Source organism: Erpetoichthys calabaricus, chromosome 15 (assembly GCF_900747795.2).
Source record: "Erpetoichthys calabaricus chromosome 15, fErpCal1.3, whole genome shotgun sequence".
NCBI classification, from domain to species: Eukaryota; Metazoa; Chordata; class Cladistia; order Polypteriformes; family Polypteridae; genus Erpetoichthys; species Erpetoichthys calabaricus.
This window is the reverse complement of record NC_041408.2, coordinates 52,564,609-52,582,765: the sequence shown is the minus strand read 5'-3', so window position 1 is coordinate 52,582,765 and position 18,157 is coordinate 52,564,609. Positions and strand designations below refer to the sequence as shown.

Here is an 18,157-nt window from a genome sequence, read left to right as displayed (position 1 = left end):
TGTCATCATTACACTGCCACATCGTTGCCCCATTGTTCCTTTTTCGAGAATCAAACCTTTTCATATGTTTTTAGCCAGTTACTTTTCACCTCAATTTGTTCACCAGTTACCCCTTGTTTATCTATATATATAAAATTCTTTTCGCGTTTGAAACGGAAATTATGTATGACCACGCGATATGGAAATTACCTATGACCACAGAACATATTATACAGGAACTAGCCAGGTGCATTCTGACAAAGAAGTTTTATTTATTCGTCCATGTGACTGTCACTGAAACTGCCACATTGTAACTTTTTTTTAGTTGGTAGTACTTGATAGTAGAAGAGATGAGGAAAACAGCTTTGCGTCTTTCTACTTTTTAACTGTGCCGAGCTGTAAACAATGTGAAGACGAGAGCGCCTTCAGTGGCGAGGAGTCGTGAGAACAAAGTGGACGCTGGGAGGCGCAGAATGTCGGGCTGCTCCACCGAGTCGAGAGCTACACAGTTTCAGTCAGCGTCCTCTCTTCTCGCACTGTTAGTGACACTTCAAGTCCCCTGTCGGCTCCTGGGAGAGTGGAAATCTTTGTGAATGAGTGTAACTTGCGCCATCGAAGCAGGACTCTGTTTGTAAATTGCCCTGCACAACTACTTACTGTCCCTTAAGGTAAGTTCGGGTCACTAAAACCCCACAACATTCAAGGTTGCTTTTGTGATTAATTATTTTAACAAGTAAATCACAGGCATGTAGTGCAAGGTTGTCAGGCAAAAATTTGGACGATCACATGGAAAATGTAATTTCTATACCACAGCAGTTGTGTAGCGCCTTTCACAAGGGATCTACTACTTACCTGTTGTGTTATAGCGCCTTTAAAATGTAGTTTACCCGAAACCACTCCAGTAGTGCTCAACGTATCTTGACTTCTTAAATGTTAATGTTTTACTGTTTAATAACTTATAGACTACATTTTATTTTTCTCCCTTGCACTCAGTGAGCGAAGCCACTGGGTAATCAACTAGTCTTTACTATAAATATCTGTTAAGTTACTTCTTGTATTCTCCTCATTCAGCTTCCAGAACTCAAATCTTGTCAAATAGTATTCTCTCTTGCTTTTCTTCATACCTCTGACCAATGTGAACCCATTTCAAGAGGGCAGTTTTCACCTTTTTCACTCCGTCACCTCTCTTTACTAAATTGTAGTCTATTGCATTTTGCTCCTTACACCAAAGTAAAACAGCTGGACGTCTATAAGCTCCCTCGTAACTATTACAACTGATTTCTTTAAGTCCACTAAGGTCACTACCTGAATAAATTACCCCAGATATCCCACAAGAGCATCTTCCAAAATCAGTTGTTTTTCACATTGTTATTTATTAACAATACTTTTTAAATTTGCTCAGTGGACTTCTTCGCGTCACATTTTCATGAAGCATTTTTGGCAAACAGCACAACAAAAGTGGTAATGCCATCATTCCTCCACTATCCAGGATATTATGCATTTGATACTGCTCTTTCCAAACATTAGTGCACCTCTCCCTATCTATTTGGTTTCTGAAATGTAAAGATCATCTAAAAAGTCTTCTTCTGTTAAGTACATACACCATTTCTCTCATGTATCCTGTCACACACCCAGCATTTTAAGTTCATACCTTTCACTTTCTCTAACACATACCAACCATCTTGTTAGATTCTCTTATTACCAAGTCTGCTTCCCTAATATCCATCAGATCTTAGATTCATCACGTGTCAGGTTTGTACTAATTGGTACCACCAGGATTCCTATTTTTCTTTTCATTTTAGGTAGGTGGGGACTGAGAAGTAGAAAGCCAAACACAGAATGAAGTCAGGAGTAATAAAGGTAGTTCACCTCACAACAATGAAGAGCTGATATATTTGTGCAATTCTATTGTGAGTGAAGAGGAAGTATTAATAAATGTTAACAGAAGCTAACAAATAGCATTATCCTCAGGAGAGCTGATTTTAATGAGCAGTCAAAACTCTGGGTAGACAGTGGTCACAAAACTACATTATTTAAAGACTAAGATAAAGTATAATATGATTTGTATTTGATACATTTGGAAATTTCAATTCAGTTACATAAATTGTTGTGTAATACATATTCAAATACAGTATATTTTAAATTTGAAGTTGAATGTGGACAAGCCTAGTATAAAGCAGAGATGCACAGCCTTCACATATCACTGGTGCTGATTTGGCATGACAGTCATCTTAAAGTGTATCCTAATCCAAAGTACACCCACTATGACCTCAGGTTATAAGCCCTGTAACTGCACTCTACTGTGGTAGAGATTTAATTCTGTCTAACATCTCAGCATGCAAAACCTTCAGCCAGGTGAACATTACATCAACATACAAAAGAATAATCTTTCATGTGTGGAAAATCCAAACTCTTGCCTTCTTAGGCCAGGCATACAATGTTTAATTTTTAGAAATCATGATCAAGGCAACTACTTGCACTCTGCAATAGAGTCAACAGTCCTATGTGTGCACCAACTGTACAAGCATGCTTGGTCTGAATGACATACCATGACATGGGGGCTCAGACTATATTAAATAAAGTAATTTTGAAATAAAGTTTTACTCATTTAAAAAAACAATATGGCCACAGGTTTCTGAAAATGTCAACAAAGAAAAAAGCTGTGCTGTTAACTCTTGCTGTACTGTTGTGACCAGTGACTCTGAAGTTGTTTTAATTGAAAAAGAGAACTTAAGAACTGGGTATTATAAAAGCAAATTAAGAGTTGACTCTGTGGAAGAATAACTTTAGGGTAACATAGCATTCATCTTAAAGAAATAGTATAAAGGGTTAATAAAAAAAATAGATTACGGTCTAGTAAACAACAAAATGTACTGAAGGATGACTAAGATGACTAAGAAGTCAGCAGATGTCCTATAAACCAGAATGGTCAGTTGTTATATGCACAGACATTTCAGGGATGGTGGCTCACCTCAAAGGTAAAAGATGAACCAGAATATAATATAACAGACTTTTATTTTATATAAATCATTTGGGTGTAAACCAATGAACCAACCAGAGTAAAATGTATGCATTGATTGACTCTGTATGTAAATTCAACAGTTTATAAAATGAACCTCTATTCTTTGTTTCTCTGACCATTCTGACCAGGCTATAACAGACTGCTTTGAAGAATGCTCCCTCTAGGGCCTTTTGCATAGCAGTAATTAAAAGATACAATGAACAGCTTTTCTCCTAACTGATTACTGAATGGGGCGGCACAGTGGCGCAGTGGGTAGCGCTGCTGCCTCGCAGTTGGGAGATCTGGGGACCTGGGTTCGCTTCCCGGGTCCTCCCTGCGCGGAGTTTGCATGTTCTCCCCGTGTCTGTGTGGGTTTCCTCCGGGCACTCCGGTTTCCTCCCACAGTCCAAAGACATGCAGGTTAGGTGGATTGGCGATTCTAAATTGGCCCTGGTGTGTGCTTGGTGTGTGTGTGTGTCCTGCAGTGGGTTGGCACCCTGCCCGGGGTTGGTTCCTGCCCTGTGTTGGCTGGGATTGGCTCCAGCAGATCCCTGTGACCCTGTGTTCGGATTCAGCGGGTTGGAAAATGGATGGATGGATGATTACTGAATCATCCTGTTAGAGAATGTTTCTTTCTTTAATAAGATGTTAAATTTCTACCACAACTCCCTATTTCTTTCCTAAATGCACATCCAGTTAATTCAAGTTATTGGCCTGTTGCCCCTAACATACAACACCTATTTTGTTATGCAGACATTTCAAATGGAAGTACGTCTGTTTTAGTGAAAGACAAAATCTAATAGTGGCACAATTATTTTCTTTCAAATGGATAATATTTGGAAATAGAAAATATCCCTCAAAACAGACAGTTAGTCTTGGAATGTCTTGTATCTTTAACCACAGTAATAACAAGCCATTTCCTTTACATCTGTAATTCAGTTGGAACTTCATGAAACAACAACCAGCAAACTAAAAAAATGTGTTACTTCCTGGCAGTAGTCTATAATCTCTCAAGGACCTATTTACAAATGACCACATCAATACCTTTTTTGTCCTATAGACATATTCATGGTAAAGATATACATAACATTTCAATACAGCTCAATTCCCTTTATTAAGAAAACTTCCTCATGCTGTCCTTGCCTTGCTTAAAAAGTAGACTTGAAGAATTTACCACAGTGTTGTTAATAAACAGCAAGAATTTCAGATACATTACAGCAGAGCAAACACGTTTTTTTTTTCTTGCTTACAGGCCTATGAAATCATTTCTTTATCTTGACCTGGGCAAATCCCATATGGAGCTCAACAGTATGTTGCAAGAAATTAACCCTAAGACCCTCTGCAAAATACAATATCTTTGCCCCTCCTTGTATCAACTACTTGTTTATAAGTATATTACACAACAGATGTCCCAGCTGTGAAGCATCAAATAAAAATACATGCTGAATGTTCACAAAAAACACAAAACACTTATCTACAGGATTTTGCAGCTTCTACGATCAAAAACTCAAACAGCAGTGGAAAATATCTTTCTTAAAAGAACTATTCATCCATCCATTTTTCAAACCTGCTTATTCTGAGTAGGGCTGCAGGGAAGCCAGAGCCTATTCCAGCAAGCATTGGGCACAAAGCAGAAACAAGACCATTCACAGAAATAATCCATACTACAGGAACCAACCAAAATATGTTATTTTGTTTGCCAATTTCAGAAATCAATTTCTATCTCAAAAGACTTACTTTTACTTCTTTGGAATGAATATAAGGCATACAGCAAATTGTCAATTATGCTCAATCTTTAATTTATGTTTCACAAATAACACTTTTATAGAGCTTCATATATTCATAACTTCCAGTGGAAGTTTTCATAGTGAGAATTTTCAGATACTACATACTTTGTAGTAATACTTTGATACAGCTCACTGTCACACTTGAGACTTTGCTTTTTATGTTCTCAATACCATAACTATTCGAAAATACGCCTTAATTCTCTCTGATCACCAGTCAACCAAAAGGGTGTTTCTTTCAGTCTAAAATGTATGAAATATGGATTTATAACTACATTCTTCAACCAAGGTCTCATCTTTTCTTTCCTATCAACTCAGATTATAAGCCATGTTAGAGTAGTGTACAGTAATCCCTCACCTATCGCGGGGGTTACGTTCCAGAGCCCCCCGCAATAGGTGAAAATCCGCGAAGTAGCGACCTATATTTATTTTATTATTTATACATATTTTAAGGCTTTATAAACCCTTCCCACACTCTTATAAACCTTTCTCACTCTCTTATAAACACTTCCTATGCTCTTAAACACTTTCTACATTCTTAAACACCGCAGACCAACACTGCACACTGCACGCAGCGATCAGACGTCAATGTGTCTGCACTCGCTTTGTGAAGGGGGGCAGCTGAACTCACGCTGAGCAGAAATGGACTTTGTGCTGCTTCTGCCAAAATGCCTGCTTGTCACTCTGCACGTTCGGAAGGAGGAGGAGGAGTGTGTGTGTGTGTGTGTGTGTGTGTGTGGGTGTGTGAGAGCTGAACGCACCTTCGCTCAAACCCCCCTCCCCGGAAGCGCAGTACGCTCCTGCCACTTCGCATTGTCAAGGGGGTGGGGAGCTGAATGAAAGCTAAGGAGAAGTGGACTTTGTGCTGGCTTTGTGCTGCTTGTCGCTCTGCCTGTCAATAATTTAAAAGCCTGTACATCACCAATTTTCCTGTCTCACTGTCTTGTCTTGCGTGAAGTTAAAATGTTTTATAATAGTGAGATGTTACTCATATCCTTAGCCCGACATCCACATATCATATGTGTTAACAAAGTGTGTTTTATAAGTTTACATGTGTTTAAAGCATGTGGGATGGGTATTTTAAGGCTTAAACTAAAAAAATGTTTATTTATATGGTCTTTCAATATCGCGGATTTTCTCCTGTTGCTGATGGGTCTGGAACATAACTTCCTCGATAGGCGGGCAATCACTTGTATTTAAAAACCCGCGAAGTCGTGAATCCGCGAAAAGTGAACCGCAAGTAGCGAGGGAATACTGTATCCCAAAATAATACCATAGCTAATTCTTATTTTCAAAGTTGTACTTATGGCTTTTACAGCAATCATGTATGCATGTGAGACAGCAGATGTCTTTAGGTCCAACTTTCTCTTACTGAGGTTACAGAACTCAAACACAATAAATCAAGGGAAACCATAATGTTCTGTTGTGAGATTTTTGTAGCTGCTGGGGTCTCAGTCTTTGAGTCAGTTTTATATAGCTCCTTTCACAATTTGCACAATAAAATTTCTACACTAAATGACAGATTGTCAAACAAGAATCACCTAACTACAGTTAACTCGGGACATGTAAGCAGTTCAATTAATACATTTATTTTTAGTAATGTATTATAAAGCATTAACATTCAAAATTTCAAATATCAGCAATGACAAATGATAGCTTACAAACATAAGCTTGAGCATGAACATTTTATGTAGCGCTGACTTTGTGTTTGATGTGTGGATCTAATAACCAAGATTGCTTGATGAAAGTCCTCAATAAAAAATAGGGTAGATTCAATAATTAAAACAGAGAAAGTGCTTTTAAAATATTGGCTTGTTGGATCTGAGAATGTGACCCTGAGTGAGGAAGGTCAGCATTAATGAAATAAACTATGGCATCTGTTTCTTTCATCTAAATTAGTTTTATTAATAGTGCAGAGACATAAATAACTACATGCCAACTGCTCAACATTTAATTAATCAGCCTTAGATTTTGCTATTTAAATGGGCTTGTTTTGCAATAATTCAGTATGTTTCTAATTTTTTTCTATATTATTAAACAATGTGAGTATACTACCAGTGACTGCTGCAAAACTCTTATGCACAGAGAGAATAAAAGAAAAATAACTATGACAGCAGTTTAAAATGTCACAACACTCTTATCACCATTTTAAATTCTACGCCACAAAGTTATGAAGACAAAACAAATCAAAAGGAAAAAGGCCCAGCAAATCAGAGTCAAGAAAAATAAATAAAACAACATTTAATTATTTATATCATATAAAAAGAACTACGATGAACGTTAACATCGAAAAAGCAATACATTATCATTTTAGTGACCTGAACACCACTATTGTAAAAACAAAAATAGACATATAGTATTGTTTGTTTTTATTTAAATCAATGGCTGATGCCTTTCTTAAAGACAACTTAATAGCATTTCAGATATAACTGGTTACATTTCTTTTGTTTTTCCAATTGGAGCACAGGCAGGTGAAGTGACTTGCTGGCAGGATTTGGTGGCTAAACCACTATATCACACTGCTTGCCTTGAATAATAATAATAATAACATTCTTCTCAAATAACATGACAGTAAATGTCACATTTCTTCCAGCTTCTGCTTTCAATGTGGAATAAAATACTTTGCTCCAGACTGACAGTATTAGCCCTTATACACCCAGCCTTAACATTAATGCCATTCTTATTCAGAATGTTAGCAGAAGACAAAGTTAATTTCTTTAGACAACTACAACTCAGAGTTACTGCCCAACACGCTTCCCCACACACATACCCCGACCGTAAAGCACAATCTCACGTACTTCTACCTAGGACTCCATATTTACTACTGTTGTCACTCATAAAAATTAAATACTGTACTGTACTATAGAAACCTCAGCAGTTACACTTTGCCGTTCAAAGCTGCATGCAAAGGCAAAAATGTTCAATCTGTTTACTCATTTCTTATTAATTAATCCTTGCTCCATAGGCCAGCTATTTTTATCAGTTAATGCAGCATTTCAGTTTAGACCACTTTAGCTTGCAGCTAAATTATAAAACACCACTTTCTACTATCACAAGCCTTCATTTATTTCATATGTGAACAACAGTTAAACAGCTGCATATGTTTATTATTTCAATACAAACATTATCTCAGATCAACATTCCTTAGATCTATTTGTTCCACTTCCATGCAATGTAATTGCCAAATTAATCTTTAAAACTAATCTAATTAAATTTAATCTGAGCTGTGGTAAACGATAGTCTCAGAGTATATGTTTAATACAGCGTATGAAAATCCACCTTGGAAATTAAACAAAGATCTGTTCTGATCATCACACGCCACCTAATCTTCTAATGTAAGGCAAATCTCTTCAAAACATAATGAATGGTAATACAAAGATGGAAAACCTGTCTTTTAGAATAATTTTTACGATCATGTATGGTAGTTTTTCTCATATTTAAATGAAATTATTTTTGTTCCAATTTTTTTTTTAACTTCTGTTTAATATATTTTACATTAATGGCAGAATTCAACGACAAATAAACAAATATTTATTATTTAAAATATATCCTTAATCTAAGTTTTTCTGACACTCCTGCTTTGCCATCTCTGTAGCAACCTAATGGATTCAGAAGTGGAAGACCAGCTACCCTCACTGCCTAACCTGACCCCTCTAGCTTTATTATGAGGGTATCAGTCAAAGTAGAACATCTGAACATTTTTCTAACTTCCGCTGTGCATAGGTGGTTATATTACCTTTCCAGGAATCTTCAAAGGTTGTCTGCAGCTATTTAATAATACTAATTTAAAAACAATCGTTATATGACATAACATTTTCAAACCCACTTATATGGGTTGCTACGGTAGGTCTGCAGCTTATCCTGCCAACATCAGTGTGGATGGTGTGGAAACAAAAAAAGATGTAATTGAACAAAATGTATGTGTGTATAGAAAATAGGACAGAGTGATGAAACTTGTTTGTGTTTGGCGTGCGTGACAAAAAGCATGTATACTTTCTGGAAGTTTCTTTTGATGATGTGTGTGACAAGAAAATATACCTTTAGGGTAATGACTTTACAAAAACTGGAAAAGTACAATGAGTCAGGATGCTATTTTTTGCTTACATGGTCAACGATCAGGAGATTAGAAAGGTATAAAAGAACAAGGACATCTGCGCTCGAGGCAGATGAAGTGCGGTGTCCTAGGACTGTGTTTCTCTGACATTTTACCCTTGCTTGGTATGTATTAATAAAAGGTTTTGACTAATTTTAATTTTCTTCTCTGTCTTCAGTCACAAAAATCGTCCACAGTTTTGGCGCCCAAACGTGGGGCAAGAGACGGCCGGTCGACTCCTCCAGCGAGACCATTTCAGTGATCCGTCTTACCAGCGGACTGCCGTTAACTTGAGATATCCGGCAGCAGAGCATGCAGCTCCGGCAAAAGTTAGGACTGCCCTGTCCTGAAACAGTTCTTGCGTGAGGAGCCCCTGGTCTCCTCTTTGCTACATCCACGGTGACTGAACGGATTTCCAGACAGAGCTTGCACATTTCCAGGCTGGGGTAAGCACCGGGGGATTTCCGAATATTTTTTATTTTCTAAATAACGGGAGGGCGAGTTTCCTGTTGACCGTCTAGTCATACTCATATCTCAACGGGTTGCTTAAGGTGATGGAGACTTGACCCAAGCAGTTTGACGCATACGAAAGGTCTGACGAAAGGATACTGGCCTCACCCATATCCTAGACTCGGCTGGACGTATTGATGTAGTATTCTGCTGAACCGAATCGGACACGAAGTCACCTGAGCTGGAACCCGGGGATGTGAGCGGACAGGCTAACGGGACGAGTAACGGGGTGGTATGGAAATATAAACCGAAAAGAGCACAGATTACAGGATTGCTGTTAGGACGAAATAAATAAATCTACATACAGAATAAGCAACAAAACCGTGTTCTCCTGGGAACTGGGACAGGACCGATAGTTAGGTGTCTCCCCTTGGGACTAAGAAGGGAACAGTTTAGGTTTAGTGAGTGGCACACTTAATGCCTTGCTGATTCATACGTACAAGGGATTAGACAAATCAGTATATAGTTGGAAAATTAAATACAGAACCCGGGAGAGCAAGGGGACATAATGGGAATTTATAACAGTAAGCCTGTTAATCGCCGCACAGGGGGATCAAAATCATTAGTGCTGGAAGGATTATTTTCGGAGGATCAACAGACGCCCCGTAAAAATGGGTCTCCTAGAAAATTTATAGAAAAGAAAACAGGTTTAGATTTATCCTATTATTTTTTTCCCCTCCTCAGAACCGACCTCAGACACCTCTATTATCCCCTCCTCTATTCCCCATTCCGACTGCCCCCCCCCTGCACTACAACTAGCAGAAGTTTCCCCTGATGATTCCCCAGGCACAGATCACTACCCACCCTGTACTAGACAAACCCCCGTCTCCAAATGCACTCGAAGTCAAACCTCCACTCACAAACCAGCTCCAACTTTTTTCTCCTCTAATCCTTCACTTACTTGCCCTTTAATAGAAGTTCCCAATCCCCATTATAACCCTGCCCATCCAGCTGGACCCCAAAATCCCACAACAGTTATGATAAATCGGAATTGGGACATCCAAGAACTAAAAGATGTCGTGAATGCACTTCCAGATCCAAAGGAAGTAGGAGGACTAAAATTTGTTGAACAACTTGATCAATTAGATAGCATGTATAAGCCTAATGCTGCTGAATGGACCCAGGTACTTCGTCGAAAGTTTGGGACCACATGGGCCACTGTTAGCAGGGGTGTCCGCAATGACATTCCATGGGTATGGAACCCAGCTTTAACTCGAGGACAGGGGATAGGTGGAGAAGGCGAATTTAACTCACAATGGGAGGCGTTGAGACAAAATATTGCAGAAACATATAAAAAAGGAACGGACTGGTCCCTTATTTCTGCTGCAAAACAAAAGAGAGACGAAACAGTTGATGAATGGGCACATAGGATTCAAGACCTTATGGCTAATCACTCGGGCTTGGGAAATGCTGATGACCGCACCCGAGCTGCAGTTCCACCTTTTGTTTCCGGCTTGCGCCTTGATATACAAAACAAAGTCCGCACTTCCTGTATTGAGTGGGAAAGTGCCACGTTTGATGAAGTCAAACGACATGCTGAACATGCCGAATCGGACTCTCATGCCAAATTATTGGTAGCACAGATGAACTATTATACCAGGAATGCTCCTGACCAAGGTCGAGGATATGGCTTTAGAGGAAGGGGACGAGGACGAGGAAGAGGACGAGGTGGTTTTAGAGCTCCTCCTGTTGACCACACTAAGAATCCTTTTATTCCCTCTCCCTTTAATCCCAATGTTAATTCCTACTCTTGTTACGCCTGTGGTGAAACTGGACATTTTCGTCGGGAGTGCCCTCACAGACAGCAACAGCCCCCACCTCCCCTTATTCCACCTGTTTCCTCTGACACCCCTGACTAACAATACTGGCCATAGGAAAACACTGGGACCTCCAGCCACTCTTTTCAACTACCTTTGCTCACCCATAATTCAGAGACTGATCCTTTACTGACATTGTTCGTTGATGGCACTAAGACTGTTTTCTTAATCGATACTGGTGCCACTCGCTTGCTGGCAAAGGTCCCTACCTCGAACAAAACTGTTACTGTGCTTACTGCTTCTGGACAACCTCATCTTCTTCAAGTATCAAAACCTCTTCAAGTCCAGTCACGTCCTGGCGGACATACCTTACTGCATCGTTTTCTTTTGAATCAGCTTTGTTTTTTCTGTTCAACCCCCAAGTTGTTGTGTCAAATTACCCCTTATCCCAAACCCTCTTTTGCAGCATGGACTTTAGATATTTCCCCACACACCATTCTCCTCAAAGCCCTACATTCTTTTTCCCCTTGTCTTTTTCCCAATTTACAGGCCCCTGACATTTTACACTGTACTGCCCAATACTTCCCTATAGAAGTAGACACCACCTGGCTAGAATCTTTCCTTACTTCTGGTACTTGCCCCGAAACCCTTCACATCTACTGTGTTTTTATTTCATCCACAAAGGCAGCTGCTTCTGTTCATCTTACATGCTCACAGCACATATATTATCTTGGCGGCATAGTGCCTCATTTTTCCTTAGCTAAATCACACACTGTTAATGGGAGAAAATAGGGCCATGGGTGGAAAAATGCCTTGAAAGAACAGACTGGTTACAAGTTACTCCAGGTATTTTTGATACTCCTGACCATTTAATAACTAAAGTAGTGTTTCAAAGGATAGCCCACTGTGAGCCTCTGGTGATCCACCCGAAGTCCTCCTTCCGCCCGCACCGTGCCCAATATCCTTTGTCTCCCGAAGCAGAGGCTGGCATCTCCGCCGTACATCCCGATCTCGTCAAACGCGGTACCGCCGATGGACATGGACCGTCATGCCTCAGGGATACAGAGAAGCCCTTTTGTGTTTATGGTTAAGCTCTTGCCCAAAAAAAAAAAAAAAATTTAGAAGGCTTTTGGCCGGACGGGATACAGTATGTAGATAGAAGGCTTTTGGCCGGACGGGATACAGTAGCGCTACAGAAGAAAAAAAAAAAAAAAAAAAAATTGTACAATGAATACCCAGAAATTGTTGCTGTTTTTGGGGGACAATGGCCATAAAGTTTCTAAAAGTTAAGCTGCAGCTAATCAAAACAACTGTAAAATCGCATTACAGCCACTGCAGACAGTGGGTTCTAAATTTTACTGAAAGAGCACAGCCGTTGCAACAACTGGCTGAGAAGGCTCTGTAACCTCAAAACTACTCTTTTATCTGCGCCCGCGCTAGGTTTGCCTGATCATTCTCGTCCATTCACTTTGTTCGTGGACGAAAAGCAGGGATTTATGAATTCAGTACTGACGCAACAACATGGAGATAAACAAAGACCGGTGACTTATTTTTTCTAAAACAAAACTGGATCCAGTGGCCGCAGCATTTCCTCCGTGTCTTCGTGCTGTGGCTGCAACAACAGAAGCTGTATTAGCAAGCACGGATGTAGTTCTCATGAAATTTCTTCTGTCCTTTTCTTTTTTCTTGTGAGTTAATATTCTCTGTGACTGTAGCCTTTTTTCTGGGAATGCGGTTTTGCTGTGGTATCGTACCGTGTGGTTTCTCGATAGTTGGATTTGTCCTTGTTGTCGTAATTGGATCGCCACGGAAGTTTTTCTTCCTTGATTGTCGCTGACTCAGTTCGCCAACGAAGTCTCCTTGATCTGGAAACCGGCGCCGTTTAGCTGAGCAGGATTGTGTTAACACCAGCTAACATCATGAGAGGCTGTTTTATGTTTGTTTGTCCTGAAGAGTTGAACTTGCTTTTCTTCAGAGTCCATTCGTTTCTGTTTCCTTTGCTGCATTGTTTCCAAATATAGTGTAAATATAGAATAATACTGGGGTGAAGTGTGTTGAAAATGCTTTGGGTGATTTTGTATGTTATAGAGTGTATTAAAAGGGATCCCTATGAGTATCAGAATGTACTCTGTACTTTGTCAAATGCTACAATTGAAAAATGGAGCGCCCTCAACCAGTTACGCAGTGGTCCAAGGGGACCGCCTGCTGGAAGCAAATCAAATTTCATAAAGCTAAGTGCACAAAACAGCTGAACTCGTAGCACTCACTTAAGCATGTCAGCTGTCCGAAGGGAAGATCGTAACAATTTATACAGATTCCAGGTATGCTTTTGGAGTCTGCCATGATCATGGAACACTATGGAAACTAAGGGAATTTAAGACCAGTCCTGGAGAGCTCTAACTAAAAAACTGAAAAAGATAATTATCGATTTGTGTAATTGGTTTAGCGCAAATGAATTGTCTCCACTTTTGTTTAAGGCTTGTAAATATACAAAAGTATTTTTCCTTTTAAACCCTGATCAAGTTTGAAGGGAAAATGCTCTTTTAATAATATTACATGAGAAGGGAGACAAGTTTTTTGGCGATAAGCGGAATGTGTCTAATTGTGATATGAATGTGTGTGTCTAATTGTGATATGAATGGAAGTTGTGTATTTTAGGTACTATAAAGGAAGAGCATGGTGACGCAGTGGTCAGCACACTTGATACGAATAAAGGTTCAAGCACGTATGTTTTCCTTGTTAATAATAAGCATGAAGGAAAAGACGCGTTTAAATATATTGCATAGATAACCTTTAAGCACAAATTAAGACCAGTACTGGCAAACCCATCCAACATCAGAAATTGATCGAATCCCTTTAGAAGTTATAACCAAACCATCGGAGCTAGCGATTGTTGGGTGTCAAGCTCACACGGGAAAACAGGATCCTGCTAGCAAAGGGAATGATTTAGCTGACCACTTTGCTAAAGAGGCTGCATATAATAACACACCAATTTCTTTATTCCAACAGAGAAATGACCAGGACCCTGATAATTAAATTATTTCTTTACAGAATGCAGCCACGGATATCGAAAGGAGAAAATGGTCCAAAGAAGGGTCCCTCTCTGATGGAGTCTGGACTCATAAACACACTAACAAACCTTTTCTCCCAATGATTTTCTCTCTAGTCTTGCAGGTTTGCGAACCTCGTTGAAGGAAATCCACCAGCAGGTTGATCAAGCCTGGAGGACCAGCCCCCTTTCCAAGGATTTACCAATTCGTTTGGGCACCTGGATCCTGGTTCGAGATACTCGGAGGAAACACTGGCATCAGCCTAGGTGGAGAGGACCATTCCAAATTCTTCTATCCACACCACACGCCGTGAAAGTTGAAGGACTGCCTGCCTGGATTCACGCCTCACATTGCAAGAGATGGCACCCTTGATTGCTGTGCTACTATGTTTTTCTTTTCCCTTGTCTACTGCCCTGGTCACCTTGACTTTCCCGTTGGGAATCACCACATCAGTGCAGTTTGATTTCTGCTCTATTATCAACTGTGGGACTGGTCGACAAGCCCAGTGGACCGGATCTGACAAATACGTGTGTATGAGGGGAAGTGACTGCGACAACTGGCAATGGGTTTTTGCTAACACTGGAACTGAGGACTGGGGTTATCAACCTTTTGAGGCCCAAAAATACGGTTTGAAAAATCGGTTTTCTATCATAAAAGGACATGCCTCTCATTGTATGTGCTGACAACCATTGTAACTCAGGTATTTATGTATTAGGGGTATATGTATCTGGAACAGACCCTTTAGGGAGATTTCTAATTAAGATTGACAATCCTGTTACTAACACCCCTCATTCTCTGGCACACACACCCATCTCCCCAACTTTTGGTTCAGATTTTTCTCCTGTTAGGATTATGAATATTTCTACCCTTTCATCCACTTTTTCATTTGTCACCTTTCCCCCTAATTGGTCTGGTACCTGTGCTCCAATCCAATTAGTTATGCCTTTTAGACTTCTATGCCTTTTAGACTTCTATCCTTACCTCCCTCTCACTCCCCATATTATTCCACACCTCCTTTTTTATTTCCGACATACCCGCTCCCTTTTCCATACGCCTACTGATATCTCCTTACATGGCCCTGGAGTATACATAGATGCTATTGGAGTCCCTAGGGGTGTCCCAGACAGATTTAAAGCTAGGAATCAAGTCGCAGCCGGTTTTGAATCTATCATACCCCAAATTACTATTAATAAGAATGTAGACTGGATTAATTATAACCAACAACGTTTCCTTAACTTCACCAAAGACGCTATTGAAGGTATACATGAACAGCTTGATCGTACTTCTCTGATGACTTGGCAAAATCGTCTAGCCTTGGACATGTTACTTGCCGAAAAGGGAGGTGTTTGTGCTATGTTTGGTGATGCTTGTTGTACATATATTCCAAATAATACCGCGCCAGATGGATCAATAACTCGTGCATTGGCAGGCCTCACTGCTCTCTCTAAAGAACTTTCCACTAATTCTGGCATTACAAATCCCTGGGATCAGTGGTTTGCATCCTCCTTTGGGTCCTGGGGACAATGGATAAGATCTGTTTTCATTTCTTTGGTTGTGACATTTTGTCTCCTCCTCCTGGTTGGTTGTTGTATTATCCCTTTGTTTCGCTATATAATATCTAAGTACTTTACCGCCTCTATGGAAAGGGCATATGTGCTACATGATGAGCGCATGTCTCGTATAGCTTCTTCCATTTTCTCTCCCCTTTCCCTTTCATCAACCATTTCAAAATAGAATTTATAGGCCCACATCATTTTTGTTCAAAAAGGGAGGAGTGTGGAAACAAAAAAAGATGTAATTGAACAAAATGTATGTGTGTATAGAAAATAGGACAGAGTGATGAAACTTGTTTGTGTTTGGCGTGCGTGACAAAAAGCATGTATACTTTCTGGAAGTTTCTTTTGATGATGTGTGTGACAAGAAAATATACCTTTAGGGTAATGACTTTACAAAAACTGGAAAAGTACAATGAGTCAGGATGCTATTTTTTGCTTACATGGTCAACGATCAGGAGATTAGAAAGGTATAAAAGAACAAGGACATCTGCGCTCGAGGCAGATGAAGTGCGGTGTCCTAGGACTGTGTTTCTCTGACATTTTACCCTTGCTTGGTATGTATTAATAAAAGGTTTTGACTAATTTTAATTTTCTTCTCTGTCTTCAGTCACAAAAATCGTCCACAATGGCAAGAAGCAACCCTATACAGGGTGGGTGCACTCATGTAACTCACACCAGGCCATTTTGGAATAAACAATTATCCTTACATATATATCCATCTTTGGGCTATGGGAAGTGTGAAGTATACTGAAGTACTCACAGAAACACATATAAAGATATGGGGGAACAAGCAAACTCTGCATAGAGCAGCAATTGCTGGGATTCAAACCAAATCTGATGGATCCATGCGGCAGCAGCTCTACATAATGCTTCACTGTGCCATCCTTCACTGCCTTTCATGCTGGGCTGTATCAAATTAAGATTAACCAAATAATCAAGAATATTTTTCATTTTGAGTTGTTCCTGACGATTTATGCCCCTTCATGTTTTTACAGTTTAAAGCACACTTAGCCTTTGAATTTCCCAACTTTCATAACTGCTGCAGCGAGCTGATAACAAAACCAGGTGCTCTTCATCCTTGGGTCTGGCGGTCCCTAAAGACCAGACATCAATCCACATCCGCCTACTCCTAATTTATGCTGAGTACATTCCATAGGAAAAAGACCTGAGATTGTGCCAAAAATTATTCCCATAGCACCAGTAAATTCGAAATATATTCTTATATACCAATGCTTAATTTAATAAAGGGTGAGTTATCTTTTTACGCAATTAAATAATTTTCATCTTATAATTTTTAAGCAATAAAACTACTCGTGCGGAAGGGTGTAGAAACGTTGTTATAAATCCGATGCAAAATAAAACAATGCACTCCAAACTGTGCCTTAAAGTCTGCAAGTTGTCACACACGCAATCCGGACTAACGGTAGGGATAGCAAAGAAACGGCAAGGCACAATTCATGGTCACTGTTCCCACATTCTAAAACTAACAAACGACTAAGAAAGCACATTACTCCTTCTAGAACCAAAAAAAGAGAAAGAAAGACAAACAATCACTAAGTAACGGTAAAGCGCTCTTTCGCCCAACATGTCCACGACAATAGGCGCCTCCACTTACATACACGCTGCTGAATGTCCCGTCATAGAAGTGTAGCGGCTTCTTCAAGAACAGTTGTGCCGTGCTCTCGTCTCCACGATCCAAACTGGCATCCCCAAACTGCTCCCCGTAAGGGAAAAGCTCGCTTCGGCTCAAACCTTGTGCCAGCGCCGCCAAGGCCACGACGAGCAGTCCAGCCATCAAGACCCATCTTTGCGGAATCATCTTTAGACAGCAAATATTTAGGAATTCTAAAGAACAGGAAGCATTTGTTATGCGCACTGCAGTGGACAGAGTGCAGAAGACTCGGCTCTGTCCGAAACAGACAAAAAGTTGGTACAAGTTTAAAAAAGGCGGAGTTGAAGAGGGCGGGGAGATTTACAGAACGACGAATAGCCTGTTTGAATAAAACTGAGATTTACACATAGGGATTTTTATATATGCACTACTTACTTCTTACATATAAATACATTTTTAAATAAATATATTCACGCAAGTAAAGCTGTTTTTCTCTTATCTCTTCTATCGATTGCAATTTACAACAGTGGCACTCGCAACCTTGCACTGAAAACTGCAAATTGAAGACATTTCAAGGATTAACAGACAAACACAATTACCGTAGCAATGGTACTGTGCACAGACTAGCTGTTCTCTACGCCAGTCATGTCCGCCTAGGAGAAATTCAGGTGTTTCTGAAATTCAAACCTAGAAATACATATGCCATGCAGAGCCGGCCCTAGACAATTTCGGGCCTGAAGCAAACTGATACCGGGGCCCGACCCCTGCAGCTAGAAGGGCCCCTTTTATGCTCTGTCGAGAATGCAGTGCAGCAG

At 40.0% G+C, this 18,157-nt stretch overlaps 2 protein-coding genes across 4 annotated transcripts in view; one reads left to right on the top strand and one right to left on the bottom strand.

Moving 5' to 3' along the window:
* The window catches only part of nid1a (nidogen 1a), a 150,089-nt gene extending 132,439 nt beyond the window's left edge, over window positions 1-17,650 (bottom strand). The window contains exon 1 of the mRNA XM_028820118.2: window positions 17,346-17,650. Coding sequence (XP_028675951.1) covers window positions 17,346-17,549 — 204 coding nt within the window. The 5' untranslated portion in view covers window positions 17,550-17,650. The remainder of the gene's footprint in view (window positions 1-17,345) is intronic.
* LOC127525955 (syncytin-2-like) lies at window positions 8,936-16,209 on the top strand. 3 transcript variants are annotated; one of them, XM_051919369.1, is made up of 2 exons: window positions 8,936-8,982; window positions 14,291-16,209. In XM_051919369.1, exon 2 carries the CDS (start codon window positions 14,835-14,837, stop codon window positions 15,906-15,908), a length of 1,074 nt encoding a protein of 357 aa, XP_051775329.1. In that variant the 5' UTR covers window positions 8,936-8,982; window positions 14,291-14,834; the 3' UTR covers window positions 15,909-16,209. The 3 variants fall into 3 exon arrangements, with proteins under 3 accessions (XP_051775329.1, XP_051775331.1, XP_051775330.1); XM_051919371.1 differs by lacking the exon at window positions 8,936-8,982 and adding an exon at window positions 8,990-9,303; XM_051919370.1 differs by lacking the exon at window positions 8,936-8,982 and adding an exon at window positions 12,240-13,445.
* Window positions 17,651-18,157: the final 507 nt, after the last annotated feature.

Coding starts and splice junctions, on each gene's coding strand:
- LOC127525955 (XM_051919369.1), top strand. CDS start 14,835: ATGCCTCTCATTGTATGTGCTGACAACCATTGTAACTCAGGTATTTAT.